A 14,911-nucleotide genomic window follows, 5' to 3' on the forward strand; every position below is an offset into this window, starting at 1 on the left:
TTATTACTATTATTATTATTACATCTTCATCAACAACAACAACAATACATTAGAGTTATTATTTTAATATTAATAAATTATAATATTAGCAATACTAAAAATTATGATAATAAAATACAGTGCATGCGAAAAATATTCATTGTGCTTCACTTTTTCCACATTTTTTATGTTACAGTCTTAATTTAAAATGGATTAAATTATAATGATAAATAAATAAATAAATAAATAAATAAATAAATAAATAAATAAATAAATAAATAAATAAATAAATAAATAAATTTAAAGATTAAAATTAATCCACAATCTGATGGTCACTCAGGGCATTAACATATAAAAATAGAGGAAATGAGCATCAAGCATGAGCAGGCAAAATTCAGCTGTAAAATTCTCTGAACTTCTTCGGAGTTCAACAAGATCAACATGTTTTCCAAGCGTTCTCATTGGTCCCTGTGCTTCATCAAAATCTGATATTTACCAACTCTCTGCCAAACAGCTCATGCTTTAAATTCAACGCCTCAGTCTCAGACGCTGGAGATGTGGAGATGTCACCTGGGTTTCCTTCACTTGCATTGAAATTCCTCTCATTCAGTGGCCGGCTTTTGCTGTCTCAACTCATTTGTACTGAGGGAATGAAAAAACAGCAATCAAACTGAGAGCAGTGAGCGAGCGGGAAAAATTAAACCACGCAAAATGTAAATGAACGTGAAACAAGAGGATGATTAAAGTTGACGGTGCTGATCTATATATCTTTTTGGTGATGTTATTTATTTGTATGTTTTTTAGTTGTTTTTATTTTAGTTTTTACATTTGCGTTTGTTTATTTGTATGTGTCTTCACATCTCTAAATTATTATTATTATTATTATTATTATTATAATTATTATTATTATTATTATTATTATTATTATTATTATCATTATTATTTATTCATTATCTTTTTGTCTTAGTCCCTTTATTCATCAGGGGATTGAACCACCAACTTATCCAGCATAGGTTTTATGCAGCAGATGCCCTTCTAGCTGCAACCCATCACTTGGAAAAACCCATATACTCTCATTCACATACATACACTATGGACAATTTAGCTTTCCCAATTTACCTATAGCGTATGTCTTTGGACTTGTGGGGGAAACCCGAGCACACTGAGGAAACCCACGTGAACATGGGGAGATTATTATTATTATTATTATTATTATTATTATTATTATTATTATTATTATTATTATTATTATTATTATAAATGCATCATCATCATCATTATTATTATTAAAATTATTATTATTAATATTATTATTACTGTCGTTATTATATTTGTTTATTATTATTATTATTATTATTATTACTTTTTTTTGTTCATACCTGTTTTTATTGTTACTCATGATGTATCAAATATCCCCAGATAAAACACACTTTATAAATGCATTAATAAGAAGTTAATATTTAAGTTTTTATTTATTTAATTGTTTTTGGTTTGAATGTTTAATTAATCTTATAATTTTTGGCAATTTAAATGTTTATTATTGTTTTTATTATTATTATTATTATTATTATTATTATTATTATTATTATTATTATTATTATTATTATTTTGTCAAAAAAGAAATGTATAAATTTATGACATTTTTTTTTTAAATAATTTACCCTGGTGTTTTACATTTGTCTGTGTGTTTTTGGCTGTGACTGTGTGTGTGCATGTGGATGTTGCATGTCCATGTGTGCCAGCATGTGTGTTTAAATTCAGGTCAATTTCCAATACGCTTCATCTGCTGATAACCCTTTGACTGCCCGCTCTACCAAACCATTGACCCTTACCAATCATGGCCTCTCAATCATCTCCATCCACCAAATTGTCTGTATTACTGTCTCTTCACTCCACAATTAGTTGGTGAGGGGTGATCGCACAGGCATTGTTGTCCTGTGGCTGCTGTCACATCATCCTAGTGGATGTTGCACACTGGTGGTGGTGTGGAGAGACCTCCCTCATGAAGTGCTTTGGGTGTATGGACATACATGATGAATGCGCTAAAATACACAGTACATTACATTTAAAGAAAGAATTGGTTTACAAAAGATCCAACAAACATTATCCTGTTGCACTACTACACTTGATTTTGGTTTTATTATAAAAAAAAAAAAAACAAGAAAACATATGAAATGAGAATCTGAAATTGTTCCTTTTTACGATTATCAGTTGACCGCTTACCTCCATGTGGAGGGCTTTCCCGCTGCAACCAGTTTGCCCAGTTGGCTCGTCATGTACGTCGGCGGAATTGAGACGCAGAGAGGAGTTGGCCACGACGACGGGGTTCGAGTCGGGGGAAGAGCGATTCCAGAAACCAGGTAAGACAAAAACAGAATTCAAAAAATCAAATGAACAAGAGAATAACAAGGTGACAATGTGGTAAAATCTGAAAACGTGGTAAAAACCAGACGAGGGCTTTTCTTTTTTTGGCTTTTGTAAATCGTTGGTTGGGTTTAGGAAAGTAAGTGGGTGGGCAGGTCAATTGATTAAATTGGTTGGGTTTAGGGAAGGAGGAGGGTGTCTCGGTCGATTGGTCGGTCGGTCAGAGAGTCAGTCAAAAGCGGCCTCTGGTGGGTTTACATGAGACCAGCGGGCGCAAACGGCACTCGCAAGAAAAATTTGGGATATGAAAAACCGCACACAGTGGCCTCTCGTGGATTCGCGAAAACAAAAACTGCACAAATACGTACCTCCCAGGGCGTATTTCGTGGTCTCCAAAAACGACCATAGGACTACGTTTTCAGAATGAGCCTGGGTTGAATATTTTATTGCATATTTCAAAAAATAAAGGTGGATTACTCTTCAGTGTTTGGACTCCCAGCAGTGAATATTAAAACACACTAAACTGAACTTAAACTCTGAAAACTGAACAACACTGTTTCAATTTACTGTAATCTTCTATGTGAAGCTGCTTTGACACAATCTACATTGTATAAGCGCTATACAAATAAAGATTAATTGAACTGAATTAGATTTAGTATTCAAAAAATGTTTTATTTTTATTATTTTATTTGAATAAATTGGTCTTACACGTTATATTGTCAGATTTATCAAAGTTCCTGTATTAATTTTAGTACTTTTACCATAAACCAGCATATCAACCATTTAGTAGAGGCTGATATTTTAGAAATGATGGGATGTGTTAAAAAAATGTTTTGAGTGGGTTAACTAGCGACATTAGGAGTTAAGAAATGCAATCCAGCCATTTTTTTTCTTGGTGGGGTAGTTAACCAGATGACTTTATAGGTTTGGTTAGTGGCCAAAATGCTGTAGAAATTAATATCACTCAGAAACCGCTTGTAAAATGAAAAACTATTGCAACAAAAATAGCCAAGCAACACTGATTTAAAACATTACATTTTGAAGTACAAAAAGTATTTTCTTTGATTTCTTTGAGTATTATCCTTCTGATAAAATAAAAAAACAGCCAATTCTAGATGAAGTCCGAGCCTGCAGTCCTTTTTTTCTACTTGAATTTCTTCATTTGCTCAAATATAAGCCACACAGTTTTAAAACGGGTTACAGATGCCGTTTCAAGTTGAGTTCAAGCAAACGACTCCATTTGCTCTGCATTTAATCTCATTGGTGTTTAGAGCAAATTGAGATATTAAACAGACCTCATTTATGATTTTTCTTAAGGGAAGACGGCTGAATAATTCATCAGCTCGACTCATTATTTTTCTTTTACACCGAGCAGAACGGGGCTTTAGTCTCCGGGTGAAGGTTTGTTACATGGCGGCCCACCTAGCTCTTTTCTTTACCCAAGAGTTATCGTTCTGTTTTGCTTTTCTTTCGAGAGAAGAAACCCAGACAGTTCATCCATCAGGTTCACGTGAAGCAGACACTTCATCAATCAGGTCAAGGTGCATTCCGCGACTATACGCTGAATTAACCAATGAGCGAGAGACAGACGGAAGAAAAGGGCTTGTGCTTGCACATCAGCGGCCGAGGATGATTGAGACGGTGAATATATATCTGTTTCTCAAAGCGATCTTGAAATACTTCTCTACAGCTCGTGTTGGTATTGAGAGAGAGAAAGTGAGAGGAGAAAGATAAAGATGTGAGGGAGAGATATAGGCACAGCAATGGTGAGCTTTGTCACCCTAAAGCATAGTATGTCCCTGCAATCTGTTGGGAAGGGCTTATCCCTGTGGCATAATCCATTCAGAGGGGTTTTCCCCTGCAGTGAAAGCTTTGAATTCAGGGGTTGGACAATGAAATATAATATTTGCAGGTCAGTCAATGTGTGGGATACTTTGTATAGATATGGCAGGCATTTCTGAATGTTTCCATGTCACACACACACACACACACACACGCACACACACACACACAGGTTTGGCCTCCCTTGGATTTGAGCGAGTAAACAAATGCAAATGTGCCAGGCCTCACAGCTAATGGGTGGGGTTTGCGCAACAAAAGCAGGAGGGGAATCAAGCTAAAGAAGTGTGAAAGTCTCAGCAGAGGTGAACTGCAGATGCTGGTGGAATAAAATGTTTCTTGACTCCCTCCAAAACAGGCCAAAGTTACTCAATAATATGTATATAGGGTGACTGTGCAGGCCATGGGAGATTTTGAACTTCACTTTCATGTTCATCAAACCACTCTGTCACCAGTCTTGCTGTCTATATTGGTGCATTACCATCCTCATACATGGCGCCGCCTCCAGGATTTTACATTTACATTTACATTTAGTCATTTAGCAGACGCTTTTATCCAAAGCGACTTACAAATGAGGACAAGGAAGCAATTTACACAACTAAGAGCAACAATGAATAAGTACTAAAGGCAAGTTTCAGGTCTGTAAAGTCTAAGAAGGGAAGTATTAGTAGTATTAGTTTTTTTTGTTTTTTGTACAGTTAGTGTGATATTCAAAGAGGCAATTGCAGATTAGGAAGTGAAGTGGAGACTAAATAGTTGAGTTTTTAGTCGTTTCTTGAAAGTAGCGAGTGACTCTGCTGTTCTGATGCAGTTAGGGAGTTCATTCCACCAACTGGGCAGATTGAGCGTGAGCGTTCGCGAAAGTGATTTTTTCCCTCTTTGGGATGGAACCACGAGGCGACGTTCATTCACAGAACGCAAGTTTCTGGAGGGCACATAGATCTGCAGAAGTGAGAGCAGATAAGAAGGAGCTAGGCCAGAAGTCACTTTGTAGGCAAACATCAGAGTTTTAAATTTTATGCGAGCAGCAACTGGCAGCCAGTGCAAACGGACTAGCAGCGGAGTGACATGTGCTCGTTTAGGTTCATTGGATACAATCATTGGATACAACATAGGATACAATGTTTTAATCATTCGGTGGACAAGGGCCTCCCAAGCGGCAACCTCCCGCTCTCCCTCAGTAAGCCAATATGGAAGTAACTAAAACTGCAAGTCATCCGAAATTTTGCTAGTCCTGGCCGCTCCTGGCTGCAAAATAGAGCAAATTTCAGTTGAGCCCACTGTTAGAATGGCCAACTTTACAGCAGAAAAAAAGGTGTTTACAGCCTGGTACAAAAAAAGATTTTGGTTAATACAGCTAATATTACCCTTCATGACAACTGTGAGGGGGGTGAATTTTTTATAACTCATACGTTTCCTTTATATTAAGTTATATTAAGTTTGCATAATTAAGGGCGTGGCCACTTGAGTGACAGCTAGGTCTCATTGGTCGCCGTCACGTCACCTCAGCTGAACCTTAGCCACTGAACTCGGCATATTTATTGTATTTCTGTGTTGTTTTATGTGGCTTTACACACTCAACTGCCTTTTGGACTTGTTTCCTACAATTATTAGATGGCATGGCATGCTGAGTGAACTTAATTGTGCTCACAAACCATTCACGTGGCCTCCGTTTCCCATGTGAGTAAAGTTATATACTTATATACAATCTCTATACAAGTATTTGTTTTATTTAAGATCATTTATCGTTTATATTTATATTTAGAGCTGTAATGCACTTCAGAATCTGTCAGATTGATTAGCTGTAGGCTCTAGAACAGTCATCTGAAGCGTTGTCATACAGTGTTATGCTGGATTTCATCAATAGTCTTACATTAACTAACACAGACTATATCTGAAGTGTTTGGAAGTAATTTGCGTTTTCCTCCTGTTGAAAAACGTCATAAGAACAATGTTTAGTGGCTCAATGTATTACAGCAGTGTTTTTAAAAGACTAAACACTATATTGATATAGTGTACAACCAAGCACAGGTGGTCAGAACACAAACGAGTTACAGGTGATAAAGTATTAAGCGTTCTCCCAAAGTAAAGTGTGTCTGAACCAGGTCCAAGCAAAATGCCAGCAGTGTCTGTAACTCCGCTCCCTCTCCGCCTTTTTACCCTTGTTTGGTATCCTGCCGTGGGTGTGATGACGTGCGAACAAAATGGCGACGGTTGGCCACGCCTGCTTATGGCTTCTTTTGTGCTCTTTAGAAACCTATGGGTGACGTCATGGATATTACGTCCATATCTTTTACAGTCTATGGGTCCTCCAGAATAATTTGGTGGTTTTTGGCTGTGATGCACCCATTTAGCACTAGTTTTAGGTCTATAGGGAATGCCATGATATTGCAGCCCAAACTATCACTGATCCACCCCCATGCTTCACTCTGGGCATGCGAGTCTGGGTGGTATGCTTCTTTAGGGCTTCTCCACACTATAACTTCAAAATCTTTTATTCTGACAGGCCCTTTTAAGTGGCCCTTTTTTAACATATGTGTTTGAAATAACACTTTAATATGGTGGCCATGAATGTTTTCACTCTGACTTGTCCTTTGCAAAACAATATTTAAAGTTTGGAATGCACCGATCTTATCTTACAGCAACCCTTTATTCATTCATTCATTCATTTTCTTGTCGGCTTAGTCGTTTTATCAATTCTGGTATTAATCCTGGGTCGCCACAGTGGAATGAACCGTTAACTTATCCAGCACATTTTTACGCAGCGGATGCCCTCCAGCTGCAACCCCTCTCTGGGAAACATCCACACACACACTCACACACTCATACACTACGGACAATTTAGCCAACCCAATTCACCTTTACCGTGTGTCTTTGGACTGTGGGGGAAACCGGAGCACCCGGAGGAAACCCACGCGAACGCAGGAAGAACATGCAAACTCCACACAGAAATGCCAACTGAGCCAAGGCTCGAACCAGCGACCCAGCAACCTTCTTGCTGTGAGCCGACAGCACTACCTACTGCACCACTGCCTCGCCCCGCAACCCTTTATCTTCCATGTCAATTTGGTTGTGTGTTTACCAACACAATCTCACGGCAATTCGTAACTTTTTCATTTAGTGGCTAATTCGTATGAATTCGTACGATCTAATTTGTACAATTTAGAACGATTTGCTTATCCCCCAATGACGGTTGGGGTTAGGGGTGGGGTCAGGTGCCACGCCTCCTTTTTAAAATCGTACCATTTCGTACGACTGAACTCGTACGAATTCGTATGAATTAGCCACTAAACTGGCAAAACGTAAAATACTTACGTTTTCTCGTGAGATCAGGCTGGTGTTTACTACTGGCAATTTGAGATTTGTGTGTTGCACTGCTTACTCTAACACAAAAAGACAAAGATATTTTTATACAGTTTTTTTATGCATATAAGGGTTCTTGGAGGTTTTTATGATTACAATTAAACCTCTGAAGTCACATAGAATATTTTTTGATTCCTTTTCTGCACTTTGAAAGTCTCAGGACCGTTGCTGTCAGCAAGCTTTCAGATTTCATCTAAAATATCTTAATCTGTTTTCTGAACATAAACAGGTCTCAGGGGATTGAAACGATATGAGTGTGAGTAATTTATCACAGAAGTTATTCTTGTTTTTTTTTTGTTGAACTAACTCTTTAAATAAGCAAAATGATAATAAACCCAAAATTGTGGCAACATATGGTTTGTTCTTCAATCCACCCTGGGAATTTTAATTGGAAAGGAGCAAATCAATATTGCCCTTATCACTATGTAAAAGAGTATGCACTCTTTTGTACTGCTTGTTAAAACTACACTGTAAAAAAAAAAAAAAAAAAAATCTGTTATTTTACTTTTTTTTCCTGGCAGCTGAGGTGTGAATTACAGAAATTTTCCAGAAATTTAAATTTGAGTAAATTTCAGAAATTTAACATTAATTTAAGATACATGTCTGTAATTTAACACCTCAGCTGCTAAAAAAAAAAAAAAACAGACGATATGAGTGTGAGTAATTAATCACAGAAGTTATTCTTGTTTTTTTGTTGAACTAACCCTTTAAATAAGTGAAATGATAATAAACCCAAAATTGTGGCAACATATGGTTTGTTCTTCAATCTACCCTGGGAATTTTAATTAGAATGGAGCAAATCAATATTGCCCTTATCACTATGTAAAAGAGTATGCACTCTTTTGTACTGCTTGTTAAAACTACTCTGTAAAAAAAAAATCTGTTATTTTACTTTTTTTCCCTAAATTTGTTGTTATTTTACTTAATGTTAAATTTTACTTAATGTTAAATTTCAGTAATTTAACATTAATTTAAGATAAATGTCTGTAATTTAACACCTCAGCTACTAAAAAAAACAACAAAAAAAACGATTTTTTTACAGTGTACTTACTTAAAATGAGCTTAAATAAATCAATTTTGAGATTTTTTTTGGGGACAACTTAATTGTTTTAGGTTCAGTCATTCATTCATTTTCTTGTCGGCTTAGTCCCTTTATTAATCCGGGGTCGCCACAGCGGAATGAACCGCCAACTTATCCAGCAAGTTTTTTACGCAGCGCATGCCCTTCCAGCCGCAACCCATCTCTGGGAAATGTTTAAGGTTCAATTCACTTAAATTTGTTAAGTTAAATTAATTGGTTTGAGTTGGGACAACCTGAATAAATTGTGTAGAACCCTACATTTTTCACAGTGTGTCCGGTGTCTTCCTAATTCTGTGATATAAAACCACAAAAATAAGGTATTTCAAAGGATTAGCTGATGTTATGAAGCTGTCTGTAAACCTCTGTGTTTATAAACAGGCTCATACCCATGGAAATGTAGTTTGAACAAACTACAAACTGCATTTATTGATTGTACACACAAAAAAATGACTTCTGCTGAATCGAAACAAGACAATTGTTATGTTTTATGGGAAGACAACTTAATTGTTTTATGTTCAATCTGCTTAAATGTGTACAAACCATTCATTTAACCTAATCGATTTGTGTGGGGACAACAGGATTGAACATAAAACAATGAAGTTGTCCCCTAAAACGGCCTCAAGGATTGTATTGTTTCAGCTCAATTTATATAAGTAGTTTGAACAAACGGAAAACATCGATTTTTGAGTGTAGAGGCAGATTCTGTATCGTAGACTTTGCTATTATCACAAGAAATGTTTTTTTGTTTTTTGGTGGTACTGTACATTGCAAAGAATAATAATATTGCTCATTCGCCGGAAAGACGGAGAGAGAAATGGCCACTAATAGGCATCTGGGTTTGCGGTGGCAAGTCTTCTGTTATCCAGCAGCACTTGCTTCTCTTGGCTGTTAAATTGCTCTGAGATTTAAAAGCTCCTGGCCTCTGGTGCTCACCTGGGACTGCATCACATCCACGTCTCGCATACACAGCCAGCAGGAGCACTTACCTCCATCAACCCAGCCAATTAAAAAGCCCACGCCTGTGTCTCGGCCGAGCGGCGGTCGTAATGAAGATGAGCCGGCTGCAGGAATACTGCAGGTCACAGAGAGAGCGGAGAGCTGCCGACCGCTGCCATACTCCATCAGTGTTCAGGTCAGAGGCTGCGTTCGGTTAAAAGCAGCACATGCCTTGAGACGCCGCCATTTATTCCACCTTTACATGCGTTTTGAGTGCAAGAACACATTTGTATGGAAATGACACAGAAGACCTGTGCTTTGTTTCTTTTTTTATTGTTTCTTTGAGGTATTATGAGGTAATTTGGGCAGATTGTTGAGATTTTATTGAGGTTTCATATATTGGTACCAGATTAGTCATCATTGAAGATCTGATGTTTTTTTCCTCATGTTAAAGGGATAGTTCACTCATACATTTCTATCATCATTTACTCACTGTTGACTTGTTCCAAAGCTGTTTGACTGTCTTTCATCATTCAACACTAAAGAAAATATTTTGAAGAAAGCTGGAAACCTACAGTATAACTATTGACTGACATATTTTTCCTACTATGGAAATCAATTGTTATAAGTTTTTACTATTCTTCAAAATATCATCTTTAGTGTTCAACAGAAAAAAGAAACTCATACAGGGAGAGTAAACAGTGAGCCAATTTTCATTGAGTGAACTATCCCTTTAAATATTTTATCATTTGAATGTTAATATATCATTACTGTTATTAAAATTTACTTTAATGGCTTCATTTTTTTCAAATACGTCATTAAATAAATCAACTGATTAAGTTTTTTATTTGAGTGTATTTTTAATGCATATTATGAAACGTTAAATGTATCAGTTATCGTATCATTTATCATTACATGTTAAATTTATCAGTATTGCTCAATATTGTTATATTTAGATGATGGGGAAACTAATCCTAACCTAACCCTAACCATATCCCTTTAAATAACCAATATTACAATATAAATTGTATAGGTTAATTTAGACATGATGTAATACTTCACCAAAATTAATACATTTGTCTAAATTTACTTCTACAATTTCAATTGTAACATTGGTTATTTAAAGGCATAGTTTAAAACTAAAAATGTTCTCATTACTTACTCACCCTCAGGTTTTTTAAACACACACATAAGCAATATAGTTTGAAGATAGCTGTAACCATCGACTTCCAGTATAAAAAAAAGTATAAAAATAAAACAAATACCATATGTGGTTGGATACAGGTTTCCACTTTCTTCAAAATATCTTCTTTTGTGTTCAACAAAAGAAGGAAAGTCTAATAGGTTTAGAACAAGTAAAGGCAACCCAGGTTCATTCTGAATACGTACCCCTATATACATTTCTGGAGAGCACCAAACATCCCAGAGGGTGTGTGTTTTTTTTGCAGTTTTTGTTTTCGCAAATCCACCAGAGGTTGCTGTGTGCACTGTTTGAGATCTCAAATTGCTATTCGTGCGTGCTCTTCTCGCGTAAATCCACCAGAGGCCGATGTGTATACTTTTTAAAATCTTAGATTGTCATCCGTGCCTGCCGTTCTTGCATCAAATTCACCAGAGGCCGCTGTTTGCGCTTTTTAAGACCTCAAATTGCTATTTGCACATGCTCTTCTCGCGTAAATCCACTAGAGGCCGCTGTGTACACTTTTTGAGATCTCAAATTGCTATTTGTGCGTGCTTTACTCGCGTAAATCCACTAGAGGCCGCTGTGTACACTTTTTAAGATCTCAAATTGCCATTCTCACGTCTGCTATTCTAGCGTAAATCCACCAGAGGCCATTGTGTACGCTTTTTGAGATCTCAAATTGCCATTAGCACCTGCTCTTCTCACATAAATCCACCAGAGGCCACTGTGTACGCTTTTTGAGATCTTAGATTACCATTCGCACCTGCCATTCTTGCATAAATCCACCAGAGGCTGCTGTGTACACTTTTTGAGATCTCAAATTGCTATTTGCACATGCTCTTCTCGCGTAAATCCACCAGAGGCCTCATGTACGCGTTTTGAAATCTCAAATATCCATTGGCACCTGCTGTTCTTGCGTAAATCCATCAGAGGCCACTGTTTACGCTTTTTGAGATCTCAAATTGCCATTAGCACCTGCCCTTCTCGTGTAAATCCACCAGAATCCACTTGGTTTTATTTTGAGATCTCAAATTGCCATTCACACCTGCTGTTCTTGTGTAAATCCACCAGAGGCCACTGTGTACACGTTTTGAGATCTCAATTTGCCAATCGCTTCTGCTCTTCTCGCGTAAATCCGCCAGAGGCCGCTGTGTACACTTTTTGAGATCTCAAATTTGCATTTGCGCCTGCTCTTCTTGTTTAAATCCCCCAGAGGCCGTTCTGTACGCTTTTTGAGATCTCATATTTCTCTCACGAGTGCCATTCACACCTGCTGTTCTCGTGTTTAACCACCAGAGGCCGCTGTCAAGCGGTCAGCTGGCAAGTGCGAAAAGGAACATCATACCCGCACCATAGCATTCGTTTGAGGGACGAAATGCAGACATACGTTCTTCTCGCAACATAATTCATGATCTTCAGAAATGTATATAGGGGTACATTTTCAGAATGAGCCTACATATTGCGTAAAAGGGGGAGCAAATAAAATTTTCATACACGCTCAATTTCTTTTTGTTTTTTTACATTCAGTCAAACAATAAGTTCTTGTTCTAAGTCTGTCATTTGGGTCTAGTTTATCCGTCTCTTTTCTTTTCTGCAGCTCATGCGTGTCAGCATCTTGAGCAGGTCATGATGAATACGAAACGTGATGGTTTTCATTCCAGTTTTGCTGACTCAGGACACTCCAGTCACTTTGTCATACTCGGTGGCCTTGCTTCACACTGACCTGAATTCAATGCCTCCATACAAGCTCCGTTTCCTTTTTTTTTAGTGATATGAGTGAGCTTGTGAAATCCTTGACCCATTAATATTCAGTATTCCCTAGAAGACGTTGCACATGTTAAGTGCTTCATTAAACTGTTCTCCAGCAGAGCCGGTGCTGTAATAAAGCCCAGCAGCTCGCGGCCGGACGTCATCCACCTGCTGCAGGTGTAAAGTGCTGAACATCAGAGCAGTCCTCATCAGCTTTCTCTCAGGCGCTCGCTCTCCCAATGTTCTTTCAATTTCTCACCATCTCCTGTACAACACCAGCCCAGAGCGGAACACGCCTCAGCAGCCATTAAACTTTCATTACAGCTGTGAACCAGAATTCAGCATGTTTAAAGGGGGAGAAGAGAAAAGTTCAGTGGTTCTGTGTGTCTGTTCATCTGACTGCCCGCCCACCTGCCTGTCTGTTTATATATCTATCTATTCGTCCATCCTGTCTTACTGTCTATGTGTCTATCTTGTTGTCTATATATGTACAACACCAGCCCAGAGCGGAACACGCCTCAGCGGCCATTAAACCAAAATTCAGCATGTTTAGAGGAAAAAGAAAAAAGTTCAGTGGTTCTGTGTGTCTGTCTGTCCAACTGATTATCCTGTCTGTCTGTTTATATATCTATCTATTCATCCTTCCTGACTGTCTGTCTGTCTATCTATCTATCTATATCTGTCTGTCTGTATATATATATTTATATTCATTCAACCTGTCTGTCTGTCTGTCTGTCTGTCTGTCTGTCTGTCTGTCTATCTATCTGTCTGTCTGTCCGTCCGTCCGTCTGTCTGTCTGTCTGTCTGCCTGACCAATTCCCTGCCTACCTGCCCAACTGACTCCCTGCTTACCTGTCTGTCTGTTTATATATCTATCTATTCATCCAACCTGTCTGTCTATCTATCTATCTATCTATCTATCTATCTATCTATCTATCTATCTATCTATCTATCTATCTATCTATCTATCTATCTATCTATCTATCTATCTATCTCTGTCTATCTGTCTCTCTGCCCAATTTTAAGAATAAAATCACCTATATCTTAGATATCCTGAGGTAAAGTAAATTATCAGTAAATGTTCATTTTTTGGGGAAAATTATCCAGTAAGGACTCTGCTCTACAAACCGTTTCGACTTGCCAAATCTGTAATATCACAAGAAAAATACAGAGTTTTGATGTATGAAACAGACAGGATCAGCACTGTAGACTATCCTACCTCACTAATTACAGCCTCTTCCGACAAACGTCAGCCCTTACAGAAGCTTGCATACGGACCCCTCAGGAAGCCCACACACACTGACCCCATTTGACATGGAGCACTGAGCTCAAGACACAAGGAAATTAAACACGTCAACTTCGACACTACATACGGGACCTCAGGGGCTCCATAATGAGAGAGAGAGCTGAACTGAGCCTCCAGAAGTTCAGGAGAAAGTTCTTGTATCATTAAGGAGTCGTGTCACTGTGATGTGGAGTTTATCTTTCAGGAAACATTGTTTGTTGCCTCTCTATCTCTCTCACTCTTGTGCTCTAATGGTGTTTTTACCTGTCATTCTTTGTGCAGAGGTATGTTTGTGCTTCCACCGCTAATCCCTCTCTTTTAATATTCCAATAAAGGCTCAAGGTTGCCTGATGGTTCAGCATCCTGATCAGGAAATGAATTAAATCACAGAGAGTAACAGCCAGCTGAGCTCACACCAGGAGCACTTCTATCAAACCTGCTCTATTCTGATCTGTTTCTTTTGTTTCATTATAATCTGTTTAGTTCTTTTCATTTTAGTTACATTGGACTCTCATGTTCTATTCTGGGGTGCGTTTCCCAAACAACGACAAAACTCTGTACTATCATAGTACGATGCATCGGTTGGGAGAAGAACAACATAGTGACGTGTGTTTCCCAAAATCTGTAGTTTCTGTGTCGCAGATCCATCATTTGAACTACGTTAGTTATAACGTAAAACGCCCATAATGATGCTCTGAACGGGGTGAAGTATGGTGGCTATGATGGACAGAAGCCAGTGGGCAAATTTGGCCAGGATGTCAGGGTTAAAACCCTACTGTTTTTCGAAGGACATCCTGGGATTTTTAATAACCACAAAGAGTCTCATCCGAAAGACAATGTAGTTCACAACTACTTGGACAAAAATATTTGACATATTGTTTTGCTTAAAAAGTCTGTCCTAAAAAAAAATAATAATAATAAAAAAAATATATATATATATATATATATATATATATATATATATATATATATATATATATATATATATATTTATATATATATATATATATATATATATATATATATATATATATATATATATATATATATATATATATATATTTTTTTTTTTTTTTTTTTTTTTTTTTTACAGATGTTATTTTGAAAAAAAATTTGATAACTGAAATAAGAG

General features: G+C 37.3%; 1 protein-coding gene across 7 annotated transcripts in view; it reads left to right on the forward strand.

The window, feature by feature from the left end:
• LOC147834296 (uncharacterized) overlaps positions 1-14,911 on the forward strand; it is a 340,821-nt gene that overhangs the window by 239,829 nt on the left and 86,081 nt on the right. For 3 of the 7 annotated variants that reach the window (XM_087279746.1, XM_087279749.1, XM_087279744.1), the window contains one exon: positions 2,191-2,336. Coding sequence is in view for 2 of the 7 variants with exons in the window: in XM_087279751.1 (XP_087135877.1) it covers positions 2,191-2,343 (153 nt within the window). In the remaining 5 variants the exon portion in view is untranslated. Of the gene's footprint in view, positions 1-2,190; positions 3,054-14,911 lie in introns of those variants that run through there. The other 4 variants (XR_015506368.1, XM_087279748.1, XM_087279751.1 and 1 more) reach the window with 3 other exon arrangements.

Source organism: Danio rerio, chromosome 13, assembly GCF_052040795.2.
Source record: "Danio rerio strain M-AB ecotype USA chromosome 13, GRCz13ab, whole genome shotgun sequence".
NCBI classification, from domain to species: Eukaryota; Metazoa; Chordata; class Actinopteri; order Cypriniformes; family Danionidae; genus Danio; species Danio rerio.